Source organism: Lissotriton helveticus, chromosome 2_1, assembly GCF_964261635.1.
Source record: "Lissotriton helveticus chromosome 2_1, aLisHel1.1, whole genome shotgun sequence".
NCBI classification, from domain to species: domain Eukaryota; kingdom Metazoa; phylum Chordata; class Amphibia; order Caudata; family Salamandridae; genus Lissotriton; species Lissotriton helveticus.
The window spans coordinates 1382920142-1382945275 of record NC_136059.1 but is presented as its reverse complement, the minus strand read 5'-3'; the positions used below and the strand labels follow the sequence as shown (position 1 = coordinate 1382945275).

At 48.5% G+C, this 25134-nt stretch overlaps 1 protein-coding gene across 1 annotated transcript in view; it reads right to left on the bottom strand.

Moving 5' to 3' along the window:
* LOC144818669 (stimulated by retinoic acid gene 6 protein-like) overlaps window positions 1-25134 on the bottom strand; it is a 651836-nt gene that overhangs the window by 110485 nt on the left and 516217 nt on the right. Inside the window, exon 15 of the mRNA XM_078676317.1 lies at window positions 24583-24702. Coding sequence (XP_078532443.1) covers window positions 24583-24702 — 120 coding nt within the window. The remainder of the gene's footprint in view (window positions 1-24582; window positions 24703-25134) is intronic.

Below are 25134 nucleotides of genomic sequence, written 5' to 3'. Positions count from 1 at the left end.
ACCGCCAATCCTTACACCCACGCTACAACGCCGAACTCAGCGCCCTCCTGAAGAAACCCACAGCAGACCCCTCTGAACTTAAGAACTACTGTCCCATCTCCCTACTCCCATTCCCTGCCAAAGTCATTGAGAAAGCTGTCAATAACCAGCTTGCCGCCTTCCTTGAATCCAACAACTCCCTCGACACCTCACAGTCCGGCTTCCGAGCCAAACACAGCACCGAAACTGCCCTCATTGCAGCAACAGACGACATCCGAACGCTTCTGGATAACGGAGAAACAGTTGCCCTCATCCTACTCGACCTCTCCGCCGCCTTCGACACAGTCTGCCATAGCACCCTCATACAACGCCTCAGCAACACCGGCACACAAGGAAAAGCCTTAGACTGGATCATCTCGTTCCTCGCCGGGAGAACCCAGAGAGTCCGACTCCCCCCATTCAAATCAGAAGCCACCGAAGTCATCTGCGGAGTACCACAAGGATCATCACTCAGTCCCACCCTCTTCAACGTTTACATGAGTCCCCTCGCATCCATCGCGCAACAACACAACCGTAACATCATCTCTTACGCTGACGACACCCAGCTGATCCTTTCCCTCACCAAAGACTCTACCACCGCCAAAACCAATCTTCACGAAGGCATGAAAGAAGTAGCCGAAGGGATGAAAGTCAGTCGCCTAAAACTCAACTCAGACAAAACGGAAGTCCTCATCCTAGGATCATCCCCCTCTGCCTGGGACGACTCATGGTGGCCATCGGCCCTGGGCACGGCACCCATACCCACAGACCACGCTCGTAACCTAGGCTTCATCCTAGACTCCTCCCTCTCGATGACCAGACAAGTCAACGCCGTCTCATCCTCTTGCTTCAACGTACTTCGTATGCTCAAGAAAATCTTTCGTTGGATCCCCACCGAAACAAGAAAGACTGTCACCCACGCACTGGTAACTAGCCGACTGGACTATGGAAACACCCTCTACGGTGGTTCCACAGCCAAATTACAGAAAAAAATCCAACGCATCCAAAACCCATCAGCCAGACTCATATTGGACATCCCTCGCCAAGCTCACATTACCGGTCACCTAAAAGACCTCCACTGGCTTCCCGTCAACAAGAGAATAACATTCCGTCTCCTCACCCACGCACACAAGGCCCTTTACAAACTAGGACCCGAATGCCTCAACACACGACTGTCCTTCTACACACCGACCCGCCAACTAAGATCCTCCAATCAAGCCCTCGCCGCAGTTCCGCGCATCCACAGATCCACCATTGGAGGAAGATCCTTCTCCTACTTGGCGGCCAAGACCTGGAATTCTCTCCCCACTTACCTCCGCCTTACACAGAACCACATCTCCTTCAGAAAGGAACTTAAAACCTGGCTATTCGATAAATAATGCACCCCCTCCCTCAAGCGCCTTGAGACCCTCTGGGTGAGTAGTGCGCTATACAAATTCTTGAACTTGAACTTGGACATTTTTCCTTCTTCTCTTTGTCCCATTTACTAGTAAACGACATGAGTGGAAGTGTCCCCATTCTAAATTGAACATAGAGTTTCCTAGCCAGGGGAGGATGGATCACGTCCAAATACTCTTCTTTCCTATATTCGGTCTTTATTTGAAGAAACTCTTGTGTCAACCGGCCGCCGGTCGATCTTTCTTGGAGGATTGTCAATTTATAGTGTCTGTAGAGCCGCACAAGGTCTGCCCTAGTTATTAGTGGGCACAATAGTTCCGGTGTTTTCCAAAGGTCTTGCGTTCCTATCTAATTACTCAAGTCCCTTATATGGTTAAGCCACAGGATTTTCTTGTTAGTTAAACAGTGTAGGACCTCTCTAAGTTTGGCTCTATAGCAGGCCAGCTCTGGTGTTGCCCAGAGCCTACGCCAGAATGTGATAGGCCTTAGGGCACTCTCCTCATCGATGGGTAACAAGCCCAAGTCCAAGCAGAGGGGGACTAGGGGGGGTACTACTAGGAAGGCCGACTATTCGTCTCATGAAGTTATGTTCTATTTTCATGAGATTAGAGGGCCTACAGTGACCCCATGAATTAGCCCCATATAGGGTAGCCCCCCTGGCCTGAGCTTTGTATATTTGAATAACAGGGGCAGCTGGCTTGAATGTAACAGTTCTATGTATTTTCAAAATCCCCCCCCGCTGTCTGTGATAATTTCAAGCTTGCCTTAGCCAGTTGGGTGTCCCACTCCAGGTGTTCTGTTAGTATAATGCCTAAATACTCAAGGGTCCACACTCTATCCAAGGATGTGTCATCGAAGGATGGATTTGGACGGGTGGTTTTTGGGGGATTGAAGATCATAAATTTGGTCTTGGTTAGATTGATCTCCAAGCCCCTCAGTTTACAAAAATCAGCAAAGCCATCCAAGGTGCTTTGTATGTCAGTTGCTGTTTTAGACAACAACAGAGTGTTGTCCGCGTACATCAACGCAGGCACCCTCCCCGAAACTAGCCTTGGCACATCGCTATCATTGACACCAATTAGGTGCTCAATTAGCCCATTAATTTATTTATTTATTAAAAACATTTATAAAGCGCGAACGAAGGCCCTAGGGCATCTCGGCGCTGAGGTCTCTGCAGTGTTTAACCAGCAAGGGGAACTAAGTTTTATTGATTAAAAAGCCAGGTCTTAAGTTGTTTACGAAAAGACCATAGGGAGGTACTCGTTTTAATTGCGTGTGGAAGAGTATTCCAGAGTTTCGGTGCAGCTACAAGGAATCTTCTGTCACCCCACGCGACCGATTTGGTGCGTGGTACCAGTAGTTGATGTGAGCTGGCTGAACGTAACGTTCTAGCGGGACGGTAAGGAATGAGGTTATGAATAAAGAAAGCAGGTCCAACATTATGTAAAGCTTTATATACTAAGCAGAGGGACTTGAATTCAATCCTCTTTCTCACCGGCAACCAGTGCAGCTGTCTTATAGTTGCTGACACTGATTGGTATTTTGGAATGCGCCCGAGAAGCCTGGCGGCAGCATTCTGAATGATTTGCATTTTTTGTAGCACTTTCTCTTGAGCACCCAGCGTTACAATAGTCTAAAGTAGGCAAAACCAGGGAACTAACCAAGGTTTTTCCGGCGTTCTCAGGTAAGAAAGGCAGGATTTTTTTTATAAGCCGTAGTTTGTGAAAGGCTGAGGAGGAGATCTGATTTGCATGAGGTAGAAAGTTCAGGCGATTATCAAACACAACCCCCAAGTTCCTCACCTTGCCAATCGGATCTGGGGGCTGACCCATAGATGATGGCCACCAAAGGGAGGGCCATTCCGGGGATAAGTTGCCAAAAATGACAACTTCCGATTTATCGGAATTCAATTTCAGGCAATTGGAGGCCATCCAGCTCCCTATTGCCAACATGCCTTGATTGAAATTGTTGGCAATCCTAGGCCCATCATTCTTGACAGCGAGGACCAGCTGGGTGTCATCTGCGTAGGAAGTAAGACTCATCCCATGTGCCTTGATGACTTTGGCAAGGTCCGACACATAAATGTTAAATAGTGTCGGACTCAGGGATGAGCCTTGAGGAACTCCGCATGGCAGTGACAAGGGGGATGATTTAAAAGGTCCGATAGTAACAACCTGGGATCTATTTGCCAAGAATGAGGCCAGAAGTTCCTTGGCGTTACCTAGGATGCCCATGCTTTCGACACGATCGACCAGAGTGACATGGTAGACCGTGTCGAAGGCCGCCGATAAGTCCAGTAGAATAAGAACTGCTGTTCCACCTGAATCCCGGATGGATCTAATGTCGTCCGCCGCCTTAACCAGGGCAGTCTCTGTTCCGTGGAATTGGCGGAAGCCGAACTGTGATTCATCCAGTAGCTTATGTTCCTCAATAAAGGATGATAGTTGAAGATTCATGATTTTTTCAACTACTTTAGCCAGGAGTGGAAGATTAGCGATAGGACGATAGCTTTTAAGTTCATCCTTATCGAGGTTGGGTTTTTTAAGGAGAGGTTTTATGAGGGTCTTTTTTAACAACTCTGGATAAATGCCCGTGCAGAACATAGAGTTGCAGATAGCAGTCATGGATGGAAGAATCGTTTCAATAATTGGGCGTAGGGGGGGGCGTGGCCAACAGCATGGCCGACTAGACGTGCCTCGCCGGAGCTCCGGCCGAGTTGCCCCATAATCCGACTTTAAAACCCTGACATCGAGCTAAAAAGCACACCAACTTGAAGCGAACCCACCCCGGTTACCGAAGTGCAGGCGGCCGGGGTAGAGGTGCGGTTTCTCCCTGGAATTCGGCGAGCCCGGAGACTGCATCGGGGTGAGGGCGGCCATGATGGCGGCCGCGCGGCGCGGAGGACGGCGAACACACTGACGCTGTGCCCGACAGGCTGCCTGAAGAAACGAGCGGCGGACCACCCAGGGACCCCTCGCGGTCCGAGACTGTGACGCGCGGCTGGGAGAGCAAGCCAGACCCGCTCTCACCACTCGGCGGAGAACAGCCCCGTCCCAAGATGGCGGCCGGTGGGAGATAGAGCGACGGGAGAAGACACCCGGCTCCTGCTGCGGCGCACCACTGAGGGCGGTGGACCAGACACCTACGGTGAGCGGAGGGAGTGAGAGGGGGACGACCCTCGCCGGGGCACCAACCCATTTCCACGGGCGCCGCGGCCTGCGGCGGCCCCTCTCCCCCCCCCCCCCCCCTGAGACACCGGCTGGAGCCACCTTGATGGTGAAGTGGCCCGGGGGCGCTGGGACCAGCAGCGATGTGGCGGGGACGGCTCACAGAGTGCGGCGAGACTATGGCCCACAGGAGAGGGGGCTAATCTTGTCACGGGCACCCTGCAGGTGAACCGAGCGGAGAGACCCAGGGCCTGGGGGACTATTGGACGAGGGGAGACGCGGAAGCAGTTACCCACGCTCTCGTCATCCGGCGGCTCACACACTGACCGGCGCTCTCATACAGAAGCAGGGATCCCGGCATATTCTCCTGGGCGGCTGTGCGGTGAGGAGATGGGGAAGAATAACCCGGCACCCAAACCCCCGCGCCAGGGACCTATGGACAATTTCGCAGCGCCACGGTCCATGGCAGACCATCCAGGCCCCCACACCGACACGGCCATGCTACTGGAGGCCATCCAAGCGTCCAGAACGGACATCCAGGCATCGCGATCTGCCCTAGAGACCAAGATTGGCGAGGTTGGGGCCGAGGTGACGCTTCTGCGCCAGGACTTCCGGAACCTGACCGAAAGAGTAACGGCAGTGGAAGACAAAGTGAAGGAAGACGGGGAGGCGATCACTACGCTCAAGAAAGACATGGCAGAGCTACAGGTTGCGCACCGTCACCTCCAATGGAAGGTGGACGATGCGGAGAACAGGTCCAGGCGCAACAACCTCCGCTTTGTAGGTTTTAGGGAGGGGATTGAGAAAAAGGACATGGCCGCCTTCCTCCTGACCTGGCTGAAAGCTACTTTCCCCGAGGCGCCATTTTCTACATGCTTTATTATTGAAAGAGCACATAGGGCGCTTCTGGCCAAGCCACCTGAGGGCGCGAGACCCAGGCCAGTTATAGCGCGCTTCTTGAACTTTGCCGACCGGGACCTTATTCTGAGGGAGGCCAGGGCCCTGGGAGAGATCCGCCTTGAGAACACTACAATAATGATCTTCCCGGACTACAGCCAGGAGGTCTCGAAACAACGCCGCTCCTTTGACGCAGTGAAGGCGAAACTGAGGTCCCTGAATCTTAAATACATGCTCTTCTTCCCCGCCAAGCTGAAGGTGATATATAAGGACAAGTCTATCTTTTTTGCCCACCCGGAAGACGCTTGGCAGTGGTTGGAGGAGCGCCCTATCTTGAACAGTAGGGAGGCGGCCAGTCGGGACGCAATGGACAGAGAGGTGAGGGACAGATCGAGCTGGGAGCGGCCGAAGCCGCAACGACGGAGGTTACGGAGGACCCAACACACGAGCGCGGCGACGCCATATAGGACCCGAGGATCGGCCAACAACAGGGGAGGCAGATCGGAATCCCCAGGCAAAGACCCAGTGGCGGGATCGCGGTTCAGCAGTCTGAGGCGAGGGGTACGCTCCGAGGGGGATGACGTGGAGGGATCGGAAGGCCCCTCATCCGGCGAGGAAGATATGGACCTCTTAGGCGAATCGCTACACCCCTTGGCTAAGGAGATCCGCCAGTTAGAGCAAGGCTCCTCGGGTCAAGACCCGATCGTAGATACTCAGGACTCCCATTCTTGAAGGCAGGAACATGCAGCTCGGATGAGATAGCAGCTCGGCATCAAGGAGCACGCAAGTTGGCACACCCCCTACAGTTTCTTTTTTGGGTGTCTGAACTGAACACAGTTTAATCTGGGGAGGGATGTGCAGGAGGGCCACTGACCTACTCCCATGGATAGTTTGGTCCCCTGTTGGGGCGCAGCTAGAAGGGGAGGGTGGTGGGGTGGGGGAGGGGGGGGGCATGTTGGTACTGTTGTTTCCTCACGTTGGGGAGTTGGGGAGTTGGGGGGGGGGGTGGTGTCAGTGAAGCAGCAGAGCTTACCCTTGCTACTGCCCTGGACCCGGGCTCGGGCACTCGGTGGTCGGTGTGAAGTGCAATGGCAGGTACACTAGCTGAACCTAGCCGGGATGGCGCTGGGGTAAAGGCGCTAACCTGGAATGTAAACGGCCTGGGTTCCAAAATTAAGAGGGGCTTGGTCAATGCCTATATTAAACGCATAGCACCAGACATCATATTCCTCCAGGAAACACATTTGAGGGGGAACCATTGTGCTTTTCTAGCACGTGGGCAGTACACAGTCTTAGCACACGCGGGATACACAACGGGCTCACGGGGCACAGCAATACTCATAAGGAAAACGACGCCATTCACGATGACACGCACATGGCTGGACCCGCAGGGCACGTTTGCAGGGGTACAGGGGACATGGAGGAGGCGCAGGTACACGCTGCTGTCAGTATATGCTCCACCCAAATTACAAAACCGGACGATGCAGGAGATCACGAACATACTGCTAGCCACTGCTGACACGACACAGATTATGGGAGGGGACTTCAACGATGTGATGTGCACGACCAGTGATAGATCGGGGGACTCTCACGCAGTGACGGCAGTGACGGCTTTGGCCCGTAGAATGGACACGATTGGTCTCACTGATGTGTGGCGGTGGCTCCATCCTGTACAGGCAGCCTACTCCTTTTACTCAGGGGCCCACAAGGTTTTTTCTAGATTGGACTATATATTCACTACGAGGCAGGAACTCTCGACGGGGGACTTGGCAGAATATAGGGCGAGGGGTGTCTCGGACCATTCCCCGCTGTTTGTACATATAGGACGAGGTAGGGGGAGTGGAAAGGCACAGTGGCGTATGTCGCCGTGGGATCTCCAGACTCCTGGAATTCTAGGGGGGATTAGAGCGGATATCAAAGTCTTTGTGGCGGAAAACGAGGGGTCGGTGCAATCGGGAGTTACGCTATGGGAAGCCATGAAAACCGTGTTGAGAGACCGCTTCAGCTCCAGGGTGGGGGAGGCCAGAAGGAAACGCACTGAGGAAATAGCGCAGGAGGAGGCCAACATCTTGATTCAAGAAGCTGAATACCACAGGACGAAGATGGAGGGACGTCTAAGGATTCTGCTAGACACTCAACGGCTATACAGGGAACTGCTCACGGACGAAGCGCGCACGCAGGCGCTGGCCACCCTTCATCGCATATATGATGTAGGCGACAAATCCGGGAAACTCATGGCATGGCTGAGCAGGCGGGAGCAAGCGGCCAGATGGGTTGATTGGATTGGGCTCCCGGGTTCGGCACGAGCATCAACAGATGTCGCGATAGCAGAGGCCTTTGTGACCTATTTTGAAGAATTCTACAAGGCTAGGGACCTCGGAGATTGCGAGGTGGTAAAGTCGTTCCTGGGTAGTATGGAAGTGCCGCAGTTGACCCCCGAAAATAGTGAGGCTCTGGACGCCGACCTATCCCTGGAAGAAATTACGGAGGCAGTGGCAGTCCTGAAACCAGGAAAAACCCCGGGACCTAACGGCTTCCCGGCGGAGTTTTTCAAAGGGACGGGGGACCTCCTGGCACGTCATTTGAAATCACTTTATGTGGGGGCGTTTGACTCCGGAGGTCTCCCGCCGGACCTGGCCCTGGCCACCATAATCCCGATCCATAAGGAGGGCAAGCCCAGGGAGGACTGTTCTTCATATCGCCCTATTTCCCTTCTGAACAGTGAGAATAAAATCCTCGCCACCATCTTGGCACGACGACTCCGACAGGTCATAGCGGACCTAGTGCACCCGGACCAGTCCGGGTTCCTGCCGGACAGGGCCACTAAACTTAACCTGCGGCGCACACATAACTGGCTCCAGGAAGTCTGTGACAAAAGGGAGCCACACTGGTTCCTCTCACTGGACGCGGAGAAGGCATTCGATGCGGTCCACTGGCCCTTCCTGATGGGAACGCTTGAGCGTTTTGGGTTTGGACCCAAGTTCCGACAGTGGGTGAGTCTTCTTTACTCGAACCCGAGGGCGAGAGTGCGGATTAATGGGCGAATGTCGAGAGAATTCGCGATAGAGCGGGGGACACGTCAGGGGTGCCCGCTGTCCCCACTCCTCTTTACCCTTACGATTGAGATCCTGGCGATCCGTATCCGGCTCAATCAGGAGGTAACCGGCTTTCACTGGGGGGCCTCGGCAACTGACCAGGAGAAGATCTCCCTGTACGCCGATGACGTGCTGCTATATGTGACGGATCCGGCTAGGACGATCCCGGCCCTCTTCAAGGAACTGGGCGAATTTGGGGCAGTGGCCGGACACACTATAAATTGGCATAAGTCGATTCTCTACGACCCGCAAGGTGAGCTGCGGGGGGAGTGCCTGCCTGAGTTGCTCATTCACACTACGGAAGGCTTCCGGTATTTGGGGGTGTTTATCACCAGGGATAGGCGGCGCTCATACGCAGACAACGTAAATAGGGTAGTGGTGGCAGCGAAGGCGGAGATGGATAGATGGAGACCGCTACCGCTCACCATGTTGGGCAGAGCCGCCCTGTATAAAATGATCCTGTTACCAAAGTTTTTATACGCCCTGCAAAATGAGTACTATCCCTTACCAGAAGCGACACTGCGGACAATCCATGCTGATCTTCGCTCTTTCTTGTGGCTGGGGAAGCAGTCCCGGGTGGCACTCACGACCCTGCAGCGCCACCAATACAGTGGGGGTATCTCGCTGCCTAATCTGGAGGCCTATTACTGGGCAGAACACCTTGCCCCGATCAATGCTTGGTTACACGCCCCGGCTGACCATCCCACTTATGCTTTAGAGAGATCCAAATGGGGCAACAAGACGGTATTACACTTCTTGTATGGTGGGAAAGGGGGCCGCCAGCTCCTACCAGCGACGAAGATCACCCTGACGGCGTGGCGCAGAGCGACAATTAGAATGGGCTGGCATGAAAGGCTCACCCGACAGACACCCCTATGGTCGTGTAGGTGGCTGACAGAGCTACATAAACTGAAGGGATTCCACAGGTGGGATGACATTGGCATCTCCACGGTGGGAGATGTCATAGCAAAGGGGGAACTTAAAACCTTCCAGGCGCTACAGCAGGACTTTGGCCTCCAGAACACCCAATACTATAAATACTTGCAGTTGAGACATGCTTGGGGAGCTCAGCACATATCGCTCACAGACATACCCCAGTTTGCACCACTTGAGGGCCGATTACTACAGGAGCAGATACAGAGGGGGGCAATATCTCTGACATACAAAACACTGACAAATAATATGTTGGGAGACTTGCGGACACTCAGGGAGAGGTGGGAGGCAGATGTGGGCACGATGGAGGACCTGGATTGGGAACTAGCACTCATGCACCCGAGGGAAGTGGCCATAAAATCGAGGCTTCGCCTCATACAGTTTAAGATCCTTCACAGGGCCTACTTCGATAGAGTGAGGCTTGCCCGGATGGGGAGGGTGACCGACACCTCTTGCATACGATGCCAGCGTCAGACAGGCGATTTCTTCCACATCATCTGGGGCTGCACAGTGATACAGGAATATTGGGGTGAGGTATTCAGGGAACTGAGTATGATATTGGAGGTGGAGATTCCTAGGGATCCCAAACTGGCGCTTTTGGGCATGTCGACGGAAGTAGACATCACACGATACCTGCTCATTTTCCTGCTGCTGGCTTTGGTAGTAGCAAAAAGAGACATAGCACGAATGTGGGGGGCGCCTGGGAAACCCAACCTGGATGAATGGAGGAGGGGTTTAGATATGTATATGGCGGCCGAAAGAGTGACCTACAAAGCTAGAGGGTGCCCTCGGAAATTTCGAAAAATATGGACTAAGTGGAGGCGCTACCATGGACTGGAGTAGGACTGTCCGGGGAGAATGGGCGGGTGGCAGGGGAGACAGCCGGGGAGGCACGTTTGTCACTGAATCCAACATAGTTGTTTCTGGAGGGTTTGGGTCGTTGAATTGCCTATATACTGTGTCAAGACTTAGAGGATGAGAGAGACTCGGGGGCGAGGGGGGTGGCGGAAAAGGGGGGTATGCTGCAGAAGAGGGAGGGGAGTGGGAGGGCGGGAAGAGGGGCTTTTGATAGAGGCTTCTCAGTTGCTGACTTTCTCAGGAGTTAAGGAGGGGGGGGAGGGAGTTTGGGGTGAAAATAAAAAACAAGTTCGTCATGATGAAAGCTATGTACCTGACATTGAAAAGTTGCAGATTATCGGGAAGAGCGGAATGTTGACGCTCCCCCGAATTGTTTTTGTCTCCTGCACCCATGTTCCGCCTGATGCAACAATAAAAATAATTAAAAAAAAAAAAATAAAAAAAATAAAATAAAATAATTGGGCGTAGGACTTTCAAAGGACATGGGTCTGTAGCAGAGCCGGATTTAATAGATGATATGATGTTCCGTACCTGTAGGTGGGATGCTTCTATGAACTGCTGAAAGGTGGGGCCTTGACGGAAAATAGGAGGATTCGGCAAGTTGGTTACATTATTTGCGAAGGCCCGATAGATGTCCTCGACTTTACTAAAAAAAAAGTTCGATAGGTCGTCGCAAAGAGATTGGGAGGGGGGAGGGGTCAAATCGGTGGAAAAACCAGCTAGCTGTTTGGTGGTTTCGTATAATAATTTATTAGAATTTTTAGCTAAATCTATTCTTTCACAATAGTATTTTTTCTTTGCCTCACCGATTAAAATTTTGTATTTTGCCACTGCATCTTTATACTTGGATTTGGCTTCGTCTGTGTAATCTTTCCGCCAATGCCTCTCTCTGTTCCTACACTGTTGCTTATGGGTACGTAGCTCCTCTGAGTACCATGGGGCCGACGGGACGGATCTATTACGTGACCGTTGTTTGATCTGAACCAGTTCTGTGGCCGCGGAACTTACCCAGTCGTAAAATTGGGAGATAGCAATATTGGGATCAGTGGATAGCAGCGGAGTGGAATCAGTAAGAGTTGTCTCCAGCCTAGAAGTATCTATATCGTCCCATGCCAGGTAGGGTTGGCGGGGGTTAATGCATGATTTGCCAATAGGAGAATCCTGCACTGACAAAGATGCCAGAATAAGATGGTGATCAGACCAGGTAAGGGGAAGTATTTGGGTGACTTGCAGGCCCGCTGCATTAGTGAAGATGCCATCCAAGGTATGGCCTCCTTCATGCGTGGGGGAATTAACCTGGGAGTAAAGACCAAAAGTGATCATGTCTGCTAGGAAAATGACAGTGTCGGGATTATCTGGTGTGACAAAATGAAAATTAAAATCACCCAAAATCGTGAGGGAATTATCTAATATATAAAGGCAGAATAGAGTAGGGGCAAGGACACACCCCTGGGGAACTCCCTTTTTGACAGGGAAGCACCCAGAGAGTTCCCCGTGTTTTACACAACTTACTTGAGCATAAGTCCCCGTATGTAGCCTCACTAGCATGTCCAAAAGGTAAGGTGGGATCCCAAAGTCGCACAATACTCTCCATAGTTTTTCCCTGGGAACTAAGTCAAAGGCGGACTTCAGGTCGACGAAAATGAGAAAGAGGCTACCACTCTCTATACTCACCGTCTTCCAGTAAAGCACCTGAAGTCTAAATAACTGGTCGACGGTTGATGTACTCGACCTGAAGCCTGCCTGATAAGGACTTAGTATCTCCATCTCCTCTATCCAGCCCTGTATTCTATCCAAGACGACCCGTCCCATAAGTTTCTGGGAAGTATCTATTAGGCTGATAGGCCTATAGTTTGAGGGCAGGAGAGGGCAACCTTTTTTGTAGATGGGGACTATCTCTGTCCCACGCCAGGTATCCGGGGGGATCCATGCCCTTTAAGATGGCATTAAAGGGGGCACACAGATATGGGGCCCACATTTTTGGTTCTGTCCAATAGAGATCCCCAGGTAGCTTATCTAGACCTGGTGCTTTATTGGGTTGCAATTTATCAATAGCACGTTCTACTTCACCCAATGTTATCTCCCAAGCACCCTCCAATCGATTCTCATGGGAGGGCTTTGGGTAGACGGCAGGATTACCCACTTCGATGGAACCATCATATAGTGCCCCAAAAAGTGCTTCCCAAACTGCAGATGCTATGTTTGGTTCTAGGGCGGGTCGCACTTCCCTTCCCACCGAACTTACTATTGCCCAAAATGTCTTCAAATCTTTATCATTAAGGTCAGTCCTAAGGTCATCCCACTTTTCTGCTTCCCAGTTTTTCTTTTCTGTTTCAGTAGTCAACTCATACTTAGCCCTACACTGCTTAGTTGCTGTCCTGTCCTTTGCCTTCACTGCTTTTAACTGGTTCAGTTTGGCTTTGCAACAACTTGCATTGAACCAGGGATGCTTATAATCATAGTTTGCCCTTGGCTTTCCCACCGGGTAAAATGCATCGAGGAGTTTTGTTATTAGTTGCTTATGAATTTTTAGGGGCCTGTCCTGTTCCCCTAACTGGAAATCAACCATTTAAATTAATAGTGGTAGAGCCTGGTTATATATTGGCCAGTTTAAATTGAGATTCCTGAATATGGCACCACCTCAATCTCCGCCTGTTGTTCGAGAGTATTAGAGTATTTTGCTCCCTATTAGTCGCTGATAGGGGGTTAGATAGGCCCAGACTCCCTGCTTTCATAGTCATAACTAGTGCATTGTGATCGCTATCTAGCCTCTGATGGACCGGGAAGTCGAGCACCCTGTCCCAAGTTCTAGTCTCAACCAGGATATAATCAAGCAGCGAGTTCTGGCCCTCTCTATTGAACATAAACTGGCCCGGTCTATCCGATTTGGTCCTCCCATTACATGCCCTCAGTGATAGTGACAGGGTAAAGGAGTTTAGTTGCAAGACCAGCGGCGACCATGCTTAAACTGGTGGAATCTGTGGATCGGGTATCGACCAATACTGGTCCTCCTCTGTAGGCCCATCTGAAGTTGGGTCAACAAGAGACTCGAACTGGCAATTGAAATCGCCCCCCACTAATAATACAACTGCTGGATCCAGGGCTGGCATAAAATGTCCCAGTTCATTGAATAGCATTAAAGCCCGACCTTGGTAGTGTGGCTTTTCACCAGTTGCACCTGAAGTAACAGTAGATGTTGTAGCACCCAGGATAATGTGCTGCATGGGTACACACTTATAAGGTCCCAAAGGCGAGACCTATTGGCAATGCCAATGCTTGTTTACACGTATTCTCAAGACAGGGGACAGAGTTGTTGAATCCTAAATTGGGTGCTAAATGGGTGCTGCCACACCTTTCTTGATATTGTGGCAGCCAATCAGAAATTATCTAGCAATCTGTTGACTCTGCGGATCCTCGGCTGTGTGAAATATCTTATTTTTTAAAACGTAATTTCTCTAAAATTACTGAACGAATTTACACCAAATCACAAAAAGCACACATTTTGGACCGAGATCTAACTTTCTCCAACATTTGGTAAAATTCCGTTAAGCAGATTTTGTGGGATCCCTATTCAATTTTCCTATGGAAAAATTAATGGTGAAAACTCATATTATGTACCCTCCTCCTTTCTCTCGGCTTCCATTTGAAGGATCACCCTGAAACTTTCCTTAAAGGAGCTGACATGGATGAGACTCTTTTTTGGAAAGTTTCATGAATATTTGTAAGCAAAGTTATAAGCAAACAGAAAAACAGAAAAATGCCTTTCCTATTAAAACGTGGTCCTATATAAATATATATATATATATATATATATATATATATATATATATATATAGACTCGCCGAAATGCATTTGCCTACATCAACCTGTGCATCTGTGTATTAAAGGACCTCCAAAGGATCCCCCCTCTGGCCGCTCTTTCTTTTCTAGGGAAGTAGTTTCATCATATATTCCGGGCAAAGCCAGGAGCGTGGTACGGATGGCCCTGCTGTGAAAGTGATCCGGACAAGACTGGCAACGCACTGCTTGCAGTGAGTCATTGTCTCGAGGGATCGAGAAGTCCGGTGTCCGCCGAAGCAATAGAGGGAGAGAAGTGCGGTGGGTGGTATCTTACCCCCGTCAGGACGTTGTGTGGCTATACGGCTGTCCCCGCACATGGATTTTCCTGTTTGCTTGGCTGCAGCGGTCCGAGGGGACCCGAGGAGGCACTTTGGGACTCTGGTGCATTAAAGGAGTTGAATCATCCCATTCTGCAAAAGACATTGGAACTGTTACTATCACTCATTTGCCCCCCATACCACCGGCCCAGCAGCATGAACATGTTGCATGCTGGGAGTTGGAGTTCATTCATGCTCACATGACCTCCAACAGGTGAGTTTACTCAACTAGGGGAGGAGTCCGGTGCCGCCCGCATCATTTAGCGAAGCAGAATTGTGGGAAATTACTGTGAGACTTTCAGTTGGTGCAGGGCACTGAAGAAGGCAATAGACTCGCCGAAATGCATTTGCCGCCATCAACCTGTGCATCTGTGTATTAAAGAACCTCCAAAGGATCCCCCTCTGGCTTCCGCTCTTTCTTTTCTAGGGAAGTGGTGAAGTGGTTTCTTTATATATATATATATATATATATATATTACCTACTGGCGGTCGCCAGTAGGTATATATAGTTAGGATTTTTTCTCTATGGGATTTTTGAAAATTCTATGTCTAATAACTTTGGCGTTTGTGGACGGAATTGGCTGAAATTTTCAGGAAAATGGCACATTTTGTTTCTGAGCAGCCCTTGAAAATTTGGGGGGGGTTCGTCAAGGGGGGGCCGAGAAAAAAGGGGGGTCCCAAAACGTGTTTTTAACATTGAGTTTTCCATAGGACGGTTGGCCTCACTTTTAGCCCGAACGGCTGAATGGATTTGCACGAAACTTGGCAAAATTGTAGGGACTGGTAGCCCGATGTGCCTTTTGTAGGTCTCAATATATGTGCTCCAGTGGATTTTGAGAAATTAACGTTTAAAAAAAGATATATATCTGTAACAGCGGACCTGGCAGCGTCCCAGGACGCGTACTTTACGCGCAACGGAGCTTTGTGAAGCGAAGCTGATTGGTTCTCCGGCGTCTGTCAACATTCCAAACAGTCCGTAGCGGCCGCCATCTTTTCTCTCGGTAGGATCGAGAGACAAGAGGAGGCCAAAGCGAAGGGGCAAATGACCATAAGGGGGCATAGTACATTGTCGCTCACCCCCTAGGTTTGATGTGGAGGTTTTAAAAGGGCCCCGCGGGGCAAAAAAAAATAAAAATAATAATAATCGAACAGCTGAATGGATTTGCACGAAACTTGGCAAAATTGTAGGGACTGGTAGCCCGATGTGCCTTTGCTAGATCTCAATATATGTGCTCCAGTGGATTTTGAGAAATTAACGTTCAAAAAAAGATATATATCTGTAACAGCGCACCGCTTCGCGTACTTTTCGCGTTACGGAGCTTTGCGAAGCGAAGCTGATTGGCTCTCCGGTGTCTGTAAACATTCCAAACAGTCCGTAGCGGCCGCCATCTTGTCTCTCGGTAGGATCGAACAGCTGAATGGATTTGCACAAAACTTGGCAAAATTGTAGGGACTGGTAGCCCGATGTGCCTTTGCTAGGTCTCAATATATGTGCTTCAGTGCATTTTGAGAAATTAACGTTCAGAAACAAGATATATATCTGTAACAGCGCTCCGCTTCGCGGAGATAAAATTATATGTGTATTACCTAGCTGTTGCTAACACCAGTTAGCGACGGCTAGTAGAATATAGCGACCATCTTGGGCCCCACTTTGCATGTGAGTGATATTTATCACTAATGACATGCAAAGTGGGCATGCCAAGATGTTAGCGACTGGAAACAGTCGCTAACATCGCTATCTCCTATTATCAACTTTTGGAAATATTCGAGATAAGCGCGAATATCTCCAAAAGCTACCACCTGCCCTGAGCAGTTCTTAGCCATGTTATCCAATGGGAGGTGGATAACATGGCTAAGAGCATTAGCTCGGTAATGCATGAATATCGCTGAGTTTTCAGCGATATTAATGCATTGCGGTCGTTTTTTATCGTATTTCCGATAAACCTTGATAATAGCAAGGTTTATCTGCGATAATTTCTGACGGTAAAAAAATCGTTGCTAAGCATCGTTAGGGATAAATATCGCTTAACTTTGGTAATATGCCCCAACGTCTGTTAACGTTCGATTCGAAGGAAATCAGGAAGTGTTGAAAAACATTGTCTGCGCCATCTTGTCTTTTTTCAAATGCCACACTTTTGTCGTGCACGGCAGCCATTTTAGATGCCTTGACCAGACCCACTCTGTGCACGCTGTCGATCCTTAGCATGGCTCCCCACCCTCGCAAGCATCTCCCCCAGGCAGTGGTCACCCCCGCTCTCTGTCTTATGCATGGGTAATAAACCTCCCCCCATCTGCGCTGCTCTTCCCTGAGAATCACACCCTGTGCCCGCCCGACACCTCCCTTTCGCCCTATTCACTACCGCACCCTCTGACACTCCTTTTCCTCTGTGTCCGATTGTCCAGGCTGGTCCTAGGGTATCAGCTAGCCCTGCAGATGTAGTTTATGGCCACAGCTGTAAAGAATCACCCCTCTTCAAAGGAGTTATAGTAGATCAAGGCCCACACTCGATGAGATCCGTCACAGCAGAAGCGTTGCTATTATCTGAAAACCATCCTGTATTGTGATTGGGGAGGGGACCGAGCCTGAAGCGGAAGATTCCAGGGATGACTCTTTGTACATCAAAGTTTTTACAATTATGTGTCACATTAAAAATATATAGCACTCCGACAAAGTAGTAAGATTATAAAACTTTAATAATTTATAAATATATACAAGAAAACAAAACTAGTAATAACATATAAACATTTTTAGGGAAAAACAACGAAGTAGCGGTCGGCTGTGCGAATAGTCCCAACGCAGCACAACGTCCAGATTTCCGGCGTGGGGCGTCGCGGGGGGTGGGTCATCAGTAGCAAACTGTTGTGCGAATAGTTCCAAGGCAGCAGAACGCGCCGAAATCTAGATGACACGAAAGTGATGTCTAGTAAGTTGCCACCCAGCAAATAACGGCGTGGGGCGTCGCGGGGGGTGGGTCATCAGTAGCAAACTGTTGTGCGAATAGTTCCAAGGCAGCAGAACGATGGCACCAAGGTGATGTCCAGTAAGTTGCCGCACTGGTTTTGGTATCCTACAATGCTGCTCCGAATAATGGCGTGGGGCGCCCCGGGGGAGGCGGCGTGAACGGGCCTCTCCAGGTGGAGTGTCATCTGTTGTAGTGGGGCGCCCCTTTACCGTTTCAGTTGCCATTCCGTCCGTTTTTGGTCCACTGTGTCAAAAGCCGCAATTCAGCTGAGTTGCGCCCACTCTTGCGGTGCAGCGATAGGCGGCTGTCACAGGACTCTCAAAATGGCGGCAGGCTGTTTCCTTTTTGGGCCTGGTCCACTGAAATGGCCCTGGGACACCTTGGAAATCGGACGCTTGTCTGCTAGGTCTTGGACCCCATTCTCGAAAGCGTCCCCTCCGCCTTGAGAATTCATCAAAAGTTTTGGGGGCTCCGACTCCTGCAGGCTTCTGGTGGGGAGCGGCTGCCATGATTGCTCGCGGAATGACCACGACTGAGCTACGAGATGGTGGTGCTCTCATGCTGACGCCAGCTTCAGTCTGAAACATCCAGAAACAAGGTGGGGCTTTCATCGTTTGGGAAAAAAAAAAAGTTTTCATCCAATGAAAAGTGTTGTTTTTAGGTCACATGATCAAGCCTTCCATCATTAGGAAACCAAAAGTAAAATGAACCAATGAAAAGTTTTATAAACAAGTCACATGACCTGTTATGCGGCATAGGGTGTAAAATGCGGAGAAAATACGTTGGCACGTGAGGCGGCGTCAGTAGCGGACCGATGTGCGAATAGGCCGAAGGCAACACAACGCGCCAAGATCCGGATGGCACCGAGGTGGTGTCCAGCAAGTTGCAGCACTGGTGTGGCCATCCTACAATGCTGAAAGTCGGCGTGGGGTGCCCCGTTGGCCTGTGAGTTTGCGTCAGTAGCGGACCGATGTGCGAATAGGCCGAAGGCAGCACAACGCGCCAAGATCCGGATGGCACCGAGGTGGTGTCTAGTAAGTTGCCGCACTGGTGTGGCCATCCAACAATGCTGAAAGTCGGCGTGGGGCGCCCCGTTGGCCTGTGAGTTTGCGTCAGTAGCGGACCGATGTGCGAATAGGCCGAAGGCAGCACAACGCGCCAAGATCCGGATGGCACCGAGGTGGTGTCTAGTAAGTTGCCGCACTGGTGTGGCCATCCTACAATGCTGAAAGTCGGCGTGGGGTGCCCCGTTGGACTGTGAGATGGCGTCAGTAGCGGACCGATGTGTGAATGGGGCCGAAGGCAGCGCAACAATATTTTCGGAATAGAAGACACCACTAGGCGCTGAGATTCCAAGATCCGGATGGCACCGAGGTGGTGTGTAGCAAGTTGCCGCACTGGTGTGGCCATCCTACAATGCTGAAAGTCGGCGTGGGGCGCCCCGTTGGCCTGTGAGTTTGCGTCAGTAGCGGACCGATGTGCGAATAGGCCGAAGGCAGCACAACGCGCCAAGATCCGGATGGCACCGAGGTGGTGTCTAGTAAGTTGTCGCACTTCTGTGGCCATCCTACAATGTTGAAAGTCGGCGTGGGGCGCCCCGTTGGCCTGTGAGATGGCGTCAGTAGCGGACCGATGTGCGAATGGGGCCAAAGGCAGCGCAACAATATTTTCTGATTTGAAGACACCACAAGGCGCTGAGATGCCAAGATCCGGATGGCACCGAGGTGGTGTCTAGCAAGTTGTGGCACTGGTGTGGCCATCGTACAATGGTAAAAGTCGGCGTGGGGCGCCCTGTTGGCCTGTGAGATGCTGTCAGTAGCGGACTGATGTGTGAATGGGGCCAAAGGCAGCGCAACAATATTTTCTACAATATTTTCGGAGTAGAAGACACCACAAGGCGCTGAGATGCCAAGATCCGGATGGCACCGAGGTGATGTCTAAGTTGCGGACCGATGTGCGAATGGGGCCAAAGGCAGCTCAACAATATTTTCTGAAGAGAATACACCACAAGGCGCTGAGATGCCAAGATCCGGATGGCACCGAGGTGATGTCTAAGTTGCGGACCGATGTGCGAATGGGGCCAAAGGTAGCGTAACAAGATTTTCTGTATGGAAGATACCACTAGGCGTTGAGATGCCAAGATTCGGATGGCACCGAGGTGATGTCTAGCAAGTTGTGCCACTGGTGTGGCCATCGTACAATGGTAAAAGTCGGCGTGGGGCGCCCTATTGGCCTGTGAGATGGTGTCAGTAGCGGACTGATGTGCGAATGGGGCCAAAGGCAGCGCAACAATATTTTCTGACTGACACCACAAGGCGCTGAGATGCCAAGATCCGGATGGCACCGAGGTGATGTCTAAGTTGCGGACTGATGTGCGAATGGGGCCAAAGGCAGCGTAACAATATTTTCTGTATGGAAGATACCACTAGGCGTTGAGATGCCAAGATTCGGATGGCACCGAGGTGATGTCTAGCAAGTTGGTGTGGTTATCCTACAATGCTGAAACACGGCGTGGGTCACCCTATTAGCCTGTGAGATGGCGTCAGTAGCGGACCGATGTGCGAATAGGCCGAAGGCAGCACAACGCGCCAAGATCCGGATGTCACCGTGGTGGTTTCATAGTTGAGAGGCACTTCATCTGCAGTGGGGCGCCGAGATCCGGATGGCACCGAGGTGATGTCTAGCAAGTTGCTGTACTGGTGTGGTCATCCTACAATGCTGAAATGTAGTGGGGCGCCCATTTACCGTTTCAGTTGCCATTCAGCTGAGTTTCGGCTGCTCTTGATGCTACAGCGACAGGCGGCTGCAAGAGGACTCTCAAAATGGCGGCCTGTTCTTTGGATTTGGGCCTGGTCCACTAAAATGGCCCTGGGACACCTTAGAACTTGGACGCTCGATTTTTTTTTCCTTTCCTGTACATGCAAAAAAAGGTAAATGCCCGGTACGTTACACGCTTCATCTGCCACGATGAACTCTCCAGAGGAACCGAAAAAAAATATAGTTGTGGTAACTATACCATGCATCGTCATATGGAGAGGTGGCACCAATTAATTATAGTGCTGCATAAAAGAGAGATTTGGAGGAGAACCCTTGACCTGCTAGTACATTCATCAAAGAAGTGGCACTGAGAGCTTCAGAGGCAAGGGAAACGGTCCCAAATATTTAGAAGAACTTTGGAAAGATTAAAATGACATGTTTAGATTGTGGTAAATTAATTTCATGTGGACAGATGAGTGTTACTCTAATAAATACAGCATATGAACATCATCATAGTCGATGGTTGGTAGAGACATTTTGACTATATCCTGGACCTGCCCGTCCTCGCCCAAAATGGCGCCGGAATAAATGGGACTCGTAACTCCTTGTTGTGTACTGGTTGCAGAACCTTGAAATCACGAGATACGTATGCAGTTTTGAAGCACATGGCGGGCGGGGACGAGAATTGATTGAATATTTCGACATCCCTATTGATATTAAGTTCTGATGTGTTATTGATTACTGTACTGTTGAAAGTTCGAATTAACGTCACCCATGGTACTTGCCCGCAAATGTATATCTAGATAATTTTATTGTAACTGGCCCTGTCGTATTTTAATTATAAAATGTACGTCCACCGATTCCGTAACTGTTAGACACCTTAGTTCTTGCAACCTAATGGCCCGCCCGTTACGTTCCTCTACAGTGTAAATGTCTATTCATCATATACGATTACAGTTTGCTCCGTGGCAGGCCCACGTGGTTATAGGCTCGTATTTGTATAATGAAATTTTCACAATAAAGGTTTTTAAAAGAAAACATGGTAGTAGTATATACATTGGTAAAGTTTTTAATAATAGTCACTGTTTTAGAATCATTAAAAGGCAAGTGAAATAAAGCAGACCAATTACATGAAGGGTAAAAGGTATAATACGAAGGAACGCAGTAAAGATAAATGGTCAAGGGCTGTTGTGTTTTCTATTCCTGCAACATAAAGTGATCGATAAGAATCTCATATTCAGGCGTATCGGCGACTAAGACAGCAGGTCGACCCTCTTTTGCTCAACGGCTCCGTCATGGGACGAAGAAACGCTCTTTTTCTCGAAAAAAGAATATATTTTACTTGCAGGACAGTTGTAAAATTTCCGGGAAAGTACATTAGCCTGGAATATTATAACATATATTTAAGAAAAAATAATGTTCGGAAGTAATTAAAAGCGTAATTTTTAGGTGATATGACCAAGGCTTTCATCATTAGAATAAGAAAAGTAAAATGAACCAATGAAAAGTTTTATTAACAAGTCACATGACTTGTTATGCTTACGTTACGCGCTGCGCGCCCCGGATGACTTCCGGATGTGCTAACGCGGCGCGTCATATGACGCATTACGCGACAACGCAGGTCCAGAATATAGTCAAAATGTCTCCACCAATCAGCGGTCGAAACACAACCCCTTTCAGCAGGCTAAATAGTTCTGTTAAATGACAACAGAAGGGACAGGCAACAAGAACCATCAGTCAAAGAGGGGAGGGCTAGTTCTTCTCTACCGGGTTACATTGGGGCGCTACCGGAACTGATCGAATTGGTAGTCTACAGTGTTTCTGGATGTTTCAGACTGAAGCTGGGGTTAGCATGAGAGCACCACCATTTCGTAGCTCCGTTGTGGCCATTCCGCAACCAATCATGGCAGCCGCTCTTTATCGTTATTTTGGGCGGGGTGGGTGGCGGAGCCGAGCTGTTTTGCAGCCATCATTGTGTGGAGTTCAGTTCATCTCACTAGTTTTGTATTTGTCATGAGGGGTTGTTCCTAATGTTTCTATTTTAGCGAGGTCAAAAAGAGATCCCATTAGTGGCCTACTGATTTTGCTCGATTCCTTTTCTTTTTTTTTACACGATTTTTCGTTATCTGCAAAGACTAAACAGAGTATTGCGACTCTGTGTTTGTTTGTAAATAGAGAATGAACCAAAGAGAACTAATTCTAAAACAGTAAATACTTGGATAACAATCAATCAAATGGAGAGAGAAGCAGGCACGACGGATTACAACGGGGGCAAAGGCCTGCGTTAACTACCTTTCACTATCTGCAAAGAGAGAGTACTCCTAATAGAAATGAGGGGGGGGGGGCACCATTCAAAGCAGATCAGTGTGCATAAAAACGAAAATGTTTTCACTTACCACGTACTTGACATTCGACAGCTTATGATATTTGCTATTAAAAAACCATTGAAATTCACTGAAAAAAACATAGGTTATAGACCATATATAGTTAGGAATTAGCATTTACAAAACCTTGAAAATTCACTGAAAAAACCATAGGTTATAGACCATATATAGTTAGGAATTAGCATTTAAAAAACCTTATTTTACTCACACAAAACCATTGAAATTCCATATATAGTTAGTTGCACTAAGTATATATCGCGCACCCGCAATCCACTGCTGATCATGTCACATATTACATCATTCATGACATGGTCAGTGACATCACTGATGACATCACTGATGACATCTCAAATGACATCACTGATGACATCACTGATGACATCTCATTTGACATCATTCTTGTGCTAATACGATAAACCTCTTCAGACTCTAATATAACCTTAGATACACTCAGTGTATACAGACACTCACACACTGCCACTCATCCATGGAGTTACTCACACACCCAGTCAGTCATGCAAAGAAACAATCTCACCTCCATTTCTTCAACTATACAGTTAAACACACCTTACTTATTGAAACATATACTAACACATATTTACTCTCTTATACAATCCCTGATACAAGTTCACAATGATCGATACAACCACTCACTCATTCAGTGGCTCTCATGCACAGTTATTTATATATGCCAACTCTCACATGTACTGTGTTTTACATATGTACTTACTATGACATGTAGCATTGAGATATCCATTCACTCATCAATACACTCATGCACACAGTCAACTGCCCATGTAGCTGTTTCCACATGCACTCTTGAACTCATACACCTAGTGAATAAACTGCTCACACATCTATGCATAGAGTCACACACCTTCCAGCCACCCCCACACAAACTCAATCTGCCATAGAAATACTTGGGCAACCAATTAATAACACATATAGCCTCTCGTATAGCTAATGATCAACACATGCAGCAGTTTACAGAACAACAGACATAATGATGCACAAATTAAGACAGTTTAGTCACTAACCCATGCACTCAGTGAGACACATTTAATCACTCACTCATACATTCAGTCATGCACCTACTAAATCCTTCGTCCAGACACTTATACATCTACTCATTCTTCAATATGTAAAACATATTTAAACTTTACAGAAACACACAGTCACTGGATGACGTCATCAGTGATGTCATTTGAGATGTCATCAGTGATGTCATCAGTGATGTCACTGACCATGTCATGAATGATGTAATATGTGACATGATCAGCAGTGGATTGCGGGTGCGCGATATATACTTAGTGCAACTAACTATATATGGAATTTCAATGGTTTTGTGTGAGTAAAATAAGGTTTTTTAAATGCTAATTCCTAACTATATATGGTCTATAACCTATGGTTTTTTTCAGTGAATATATATATATATATATATATATATATATATATATATATATATATATATATATATTTAATTTTTAGTGACAGATGTTGGAAACAAGAGGTTCGCAGTGACTGCTACTCCACTCCAATAGATCTTATGGGATTATTATTTTTTTGCATTTTTATATTGCGCAAACTCAATCCGAAAGGTATCAGAGTTGTGTACATCATCACCAGTTACATCACACAAGGCCACATTAATTTTTTTAGGCACATGGAAATCATGTGATTTGTGCAGAATCATAGATTGTTGAGCCGACACCAAGATTCGAACCTGGTTCCCCAGTTTCAAATTTGCCAGCTCTGGCAGGATGTCACATCCTCACTGATTTTATGGTCGGAGCGCCCCTTTCACTTCCTTTCATGTCATGGACTAATACTGCCTTCTGCCACCCAGATATACATTGTCTCCCTGGTCCCAGAAGGGTGGGTAGGGAGATTGAGGCATTTACCCCCAATCTGACGGCCATTGTTTGTAAAAAAAAATGATATGCATAAGAACTTACCTGTTGTTGAGAGCTAATGGTTTCTTCTTGTCTTCAGGTGACATTTTTGGTTGAAGGAAGAAGACAGAGGCTATTGTAGTCTGTATTATCACAAGCACAATGACCAATGCAACTGTCAGACTAGAAAGAAATATAAGTGCATCAAATATTATATGTCACACAAAAAGCTATGAACAATGAAATTATATTGATATTATATCTTAATCTATATATCTTACAGCTAGAGGAATGTTTTTCTGTCCTGTTTGAATTACATTTTGCTCAGAAGAATGTGCCCAACATCTTGGATTCAGCACTAAAATGTTAATTAACCAAATTAATATATATGTTACATCTGACCAGACTGATAGATACACTGCATCTAAAATAACAGGGAGATGCCCATAAGAACTGTGCTTTGATGAATTTTCAACTAGAGATAATATTTCGAGAACATTGTCTATTGATACGTGAGATGGACTGGCTCTTGCAAGCAGGAATAAAGTAACTGATTTGAGAGCAATATAAGTTCCTTCAAAATTGTGAAAATATTTCAAAGCCTCATCAGTATTT